General features: G+C 37.5%; 1 protein-coding gene across 1 annotated transcript; it reads right to left on the bottom strand.

Annotated features, from left to right (window-relative positions):
• Positions 1-445: 445 nt before the first annotated feature.
• LOC113714898 (3-isopropylmalate dehydratase small subunit 1-like) lies at positions 446-1376 on the bottom strand. Its single transcript, XM_027239032.2, has one exon. The coding sequence runs from the start codon at positions 1319-1321 to the stop codon at positions 536-538; it is 786 nt and encodes a 261-aa protein (XP_027094833.1). The 5' UTR covers positions 1322-1376; the 3' UTR covers positions 446-535.
• Between the last annotated feature and the right edge of the window lie 4669 nt (positions 1377-6045).

Raw genomic sequence — 6045 nt, forward strand, 5'->3', positions numbered from 1 at the left:
TATGTATGTACATCATAGAATCACTAGATACAAATTTTGAAAATTTCCAGCACACTGCTTGAAATATATACCCTTGAAAAGTTTCGACACTAGAAAGTCAAATGTTCTTATTTTGTTATAGATACGTTCAGTATGCTTATCTGCTCTCCTTGAAAATAATTGCAATTGTGTCAGCAAGATTTTTGAATAAATCCAAAGCACTGTCAAAATTGTGTTGTATATAACTTGCTGCACAGCGCCTTGCTAGTCTGTGCATTATCCTGCTGAAAAGATAAACTTTTTTTTTTTTTTTACTACAGAAACTGTCATTTTTATTTAATACTTGAAAAGTATTATAACTGTTACAGCAGGGCTAAGTGGATCTTCAGCGATGTTATGAAGACCAAGAAGTCACTAATAACACAAGCATACAACACACAGTCTATAGAGCCAAACAAGGGCTTCCTTGCCCAAAAACCTTAAAGTTGAGTAGTACAACCCTTTCGCCAGGACGCCAAAATTGTGAACCTTCGCAACCTAAGGACCATCAAATTTCCTACGCAGGAATCATCCCAGTTTTTCGGGCATAAGCAAATATACCACCAGCTTCAATTACCGGGCCAGCATCCCCAATGGGCTTCAACTTATTCTCTTTCCCAGTGGTATGATTGATCAATTTGTTATCCGCAACCTCAATTGTCACCACATCTCCAGTCCTACATTCCTCACACAGTCTCCCTTCTGATTCCAATGGATAAATTTCTCCAGTCGCCACAGAATTCCTGAAGAAAATCCTCGCATAAGATTCCGCCACCACCGCTGCCACTCCTGCCGCCCCTAGCGCCACCGGGGCGTGCTCACGGGAAGACCCACATCCGAAATTATCACCACCGATGACAATGGAGTAATTCGATTTGAATTGGCCGGGTTCAACAAAACGGGTCTGGTAGGAAGAGGGAAGTCCGATTAGAGCATAGGACCCGAGCTTTTTGTATTCTTCCGGGTTGGAGGGGACCAGGGTAAGATACTCAGCGGGAATGATTTGGTCGGTGTCTAGGTTGTCGCCGACAACGTAGCAGACGCCGTGAAAGGTGGAAGCGGTGGCGGTGGGAGGAGGAGTGGAGGAGGCGTTGGGGGGAGTGACGGCGGAAAGGGGCTTGTGTTGGAAATGGGGAAGAGCAGAATGGGAAATGAGGGGTTTAGTGGAGGGGTAGTTTGGGGAAATTGAGGGGAATTTGAGGACGGAGGGTGGGGAGAGAGGGGTGGTGGCAGCGGTTGAGGTGGCGCGAAATTTGGCAGTGGCGGTTGCGTTTGATGGGATGATTGAAGCTGAAGCCGCCATTTTGTGAAACGTGTTAGAGGCGTATTTTAGTGGGTGTTGTGCGTGTTTTTGTGCTCTCTCGCTGAAAAGATAAACTGATTAGAGCTGTACACGTCATCTTTGTGCAATAAATGGTATTTGGATGGCACAGGGTGTTCCTCAAATGCACACACGTTAGCCTGACTTTTCACTTGCAATGCACATTGTTTGGTTAATTACCATGTTTTACATACACAGGAATTAAACATCACATGCTCCTTTTCACTTCTTCACTCACAGAGTAGTATACAGTAATTGAGCAGTATAGCTGCAAACAAATCAAGCTGACTCGTGAAACCGATCAAAACTCGAGTCGACCTCAGATTAAGTTGATCACTCGAGCTCAAGCAAGTATAGATGTGCTCAACTCATTATCTCATCAAACCAGTAAAATTTTTATGTCTATATTTTAATATTTTTATTTTAATAGTAAAATTACGTGTATGCCCTCATTACTATTAATTAAGGTGAAATGTATATTTTATTTATTTAAAAATAAATAAATTTATTTTTTTTAACTCCTATAGGTTCAAACTCAAACTTAACTAAGCTTGAACTTGAAATCAAACTCGAGTTCAAATTTTATTTTGAGAGCTCATCCGGTTCAAGTTTCGTAAAACTAAATTGAGTTCGGTTCGATTAGGCAAAAGTTCAAGTCTAGTCTATTTGTTTGTAACCCTTCAAACTCAAGTTCGAATTTTATCTTGAGAGCTCAACGATTTCAAGTTTCATAAAACTGAATTAAGTGCGACTCGATTACACGGAAGTTCAACTCTAATTTGTTCGCTTGAAACCCTACTGACACAGCAATGGGCAATTGAAGAGAATAGTTGATGGCCCAACAATAGGTTGAGCTAATGTGGTTCAGATCTGGGCCATCAACAAGTGAAAGAGCCAACAAAAACTTTAACTTGAATTGGATTTTTATTAAAAACTTGAATTGGATGGCTCAAATTGGTCAAGCTGATCTAGCTCAGATTGGTCATTGAGTTGGAACATTTTAACATGAACCTATTCCTTCTGAGATCATTCGTTTATTCTGTGTCTCAAATAGGTACTCGATAAACTAAGCTTTTGTTGTGTGTTTATTGTCCAGTGAAATACTACACTCATTGTTTTACAAAACATTTTCAATGCATTTTCGTTGGTTAAACGCCCAATAATGCCCCAACATTTGAGGCGTAGCCAGTGCATAAAAAGCGTAGGCCCTGAGACTAAGAATAAACAGGTAAAAAATTACAAAAATAATATGGGTTGCAGAGAAGCCGATTAATGGAGAAAGTTCTTGAGGTCAAATAAAGAGACAGGAATACATGCTGAATGGACATTTGGCTCTGCTAATTGATGTGATGCACTGGAAAGAGCAAAATTCTTCAAAATTGTGAACTAAATAATTGGTGAAGTTTTTAGAACTATAAGAGAAGAAACGTCTGATTAGACGAAGAAGACTGTATGCAGCATTTGGAGCAGCTAGCGATGGGCATGCAATGTATTATTTAGGTAATTCTTTTGCAACTATTTTTTTCAACAATAGAGAGGGAAAAATTTTTAAACCTAATCCTCAACCCAACTCAAAAGGCAATTGCTGACTTTCAAGTTAAACCTAATTCTTTTGCAACTAAGGTCCAAAGTTTGAGCTGAAATTTTTCAAAGAAACAAGTTTACTTTATGAAAGTCGTGCACAACTTCTAATTTTGCAATATTAACCTTCTTAGAATTGAGATTGGTCCTAAATATGTGCGAGGTCCAGAAAATTCTAAGCTAATTCATTGATGTATCTTAACTAAGTATTTGATGCATTACAACACTTTTATTTGATTTGTAAGCCATTTCATAATTTCAAAATTAAAATTTCTGTGGGCTTACACCTTGGACTTTCGGGTTTTGATCCTACCTCAAAGCCAATAAAACGTCTTACCCAATGTCTTCGCTACTGTTGAGGAAAGCAACAAAAGTTTAGAACTAGCACTACTTACATTGGACAAAGCATCATTGGAATATACCAAGATGTTTCTAGCTAGCGTTTGGCCAAGAAGGCAACGAGTCTTTGGAACTTAGACACATCACAAGGAAGAACAATTCTGCTTCTGTTATCGAAACCAAATTCTTCAGCAGCCTTATCAAGCAGTTGTTGGAATAATGGATTCTTCAGAAAAGATGTAGGAAGGACAAACCTAGTCATTTCACTTCCCACGTACACTACAAAGTGCCCCTTTGGTGCTGTTTCTCTGCCTTCGATCTCAACTTGTTTAGGCATTTTATCTGAAGAAGGTGAGAGACAAAAACAAGTAAAGATTGCAAGAAGATTAAAGGGAATGGAGAGCATGTTCTCACGTCAAAAGATGGCCATCTAATATATAGAGAACTTGGAAAGTGTGCCTCTATTATTTTAAGAGATAAACAAGGAAATAAAATTGTGAAATTGATAACAAATAATTATTGCCCTTAAAAGGCAAATAATATGTGGCCCTAATGTTGAATTTGCTCTTCTTGTATGGCATTAAATTACGTAACTAACTATAATATATGTAAAAATATCATAAGATTTTTGCTAACATATTGACGAGAAAAATTAGCAACATATTCTGTTGCACCTCTATATGATAATATTTATGGAATAAGTCTAAACATGGGTTAATTGAATCCTCATCGGCTTGGATTTCGTCTAAATTCATTTATCAGAATATCAGATGTTGAAGAAAAGAAATGAGATAAAGAAAGAAGTTGACCAACTAATTACCCAAAAAAAAAAAAAAGGAAGTTGACCAATGAGTATACATTTCAATGAAGTGAAGTTTGCCAGGGATGTCTTTGTGCTGTAGCCAGCTTCTGCACTACTTTGCAGCACATGGTGTCAGTACTGTGATTTATCAGCAATATGTTCCATACCGAACACTTATAACGCTGAAATGTGCATTTCATCCTTTACCATAACAAGAAGTACGGTGGGAATAGAAAGAGCCATGCAACTCATGCAATAATTACAGTATTTCTAGCTAAGGATTACGGGGACAAGGGGTTAAAAATGTTGTCCTTAGCTTAACCATTGAAACATTTATTGTTGAACTTGAGAAATGTACATAATTGTATCCTAGCTAGTCACATGAAAATACAGTCTCATTAATAATCACAAATTATCTAAGGTCGTTTCCCTTGATCCCGATCAGTCCAATATCCAATTTCGAAAAATCTGCGAAGAAAGCCGTAATATAATACAAAATAACTTGTTTCACATTCTTGTTATGGACCTCGCTATGGAGTTGGGAATTTCACATTCTTGCTTTGTCAAAAATACTGTTGGAACATTTACAGCTTTATACCTTGTTCTTTTTGAAATCTGCTCGTTTAAAGAACAAAACATATGTAACATGCCGCTAAGCTAGTTGCAGAAAAGGTTGCTGTGGCAGATTTTCCACTACTTACCGGATCGCTATGGCCGTTTTTGGTCCCTACTTGACTGGTTCGTTTCAACTCTCAACCCTCAATATCTTTTTCTTTTTTCTCTTTTCGGTTACCTATTCTCAATATCTCACAACCATACAGTCCCATCACACATGTAAAGGAAATTCCCAATTCCCAATTTGTTAAATATAGCTTTTTATCTTTTATTTATTTCTGTGTTGGAATGTGGGTGGGGAAGGCACTAGTGCCCTCAATTTATCAGGTATACACATTTTACTTTTGTACTTTCTAGTTCCTATGGTACTTCCCCTTCCAAGTGGATTATTAACTAAACTAGAGATAGAGACCAGATGACCTCTTAGTCAACTATCTACAAGCAAGATGACATCTGGTTGGATTCAAACCATACTGGCCAAGCAAACAGGGCCATGTTGCCTTAAATAAAACACTAACTCCTCTTGGCACCTTTAAACTTGATATTGTTCCAACATTGCACCCCAAAATTTGCTTTTCAAACAATATGTACCCTAAATCGTTTTATTTTGTCCCATTTTCATTAGATAGTTTAAGTGTCAAGAAAAATTAAGTGAAACATCAACACTATATCAAGTGTCTACTTTGCACCCTTAAATATCACATCAACACTCACAGTGTATCCTAACTTCAATTTTAGAACTTGCTGAACTCTAATATGTTTTATCTATTTCGAATTGGTCCAAATTAGTTCATTGTCCACAAAACTCCTGATTTAAAAACGGGCAAGTGAGCACCAAATAGGAGGTGCGTTAGTATTTCTAGTTGCCTATGTACATCTGATTTTTGCATTGTTGGCCTTACATAACGACTATCTTTGACATTTTTTGTTTTGCATAGAATATCCTTGCTAGTTTTTAATGCTCACGTGCCTGTGATTTAGTCAATTTTTGGATAGCAACAACCATTGGACTACATGGGATGGTTAAAACATTTCAGGGTGCAAAAAGGTCTCAAATTGAAGTTGAGGGAGAGAATGGGAGAATACATCAAAAGTTTAAGGGTGCGAAGTGGAATGAATTTTTGTCAACTTCTCTCAAGACCATTGCCAATTGGACCATAGTGGGATGGATAAGAAAATGTTCAGTACACTTCACTGCTTCGGGATGTTGTTTTTCCATAAGAGAAAAATAAACCATGCTTTTTTCTCTTTCCATTCTGAATTATGCCTTTAAGAAAATTTGGTCATAATCTCAGCAGAATGCAAATTCGTTGCCTCTCAAAAAATATAAAAGAAATTATTGATGAACGCCAATTTTGGAACGAGGCAT

The sequence above is a fragment of the Coffea arabica genome, chromosome 10c, assembly GCF_036785885.1.
Source record: "Coffea arabica cultivar ET-39 chromosome 10c, Coffea Arabica ET-39 HiFi, whole genome shotgun sequence".
Classification (NCBI taxonomy): Eukaryota; Viridiplantae; Streptophyta; class Magnoliopsida; order Gentianales; family Rubiaceae; genus Coffea; species Coffea arabica.

Bases quoted from the DNA above. Each gene is read 5' to 3' on its own strand.
- LOC113714898 (XM_027239032.2), bottom strand. From the start codon at position 1,321: ATGGCGGCTTCAGCTTCAATCATCCCATCAAACGCAACCGCCACTGCC.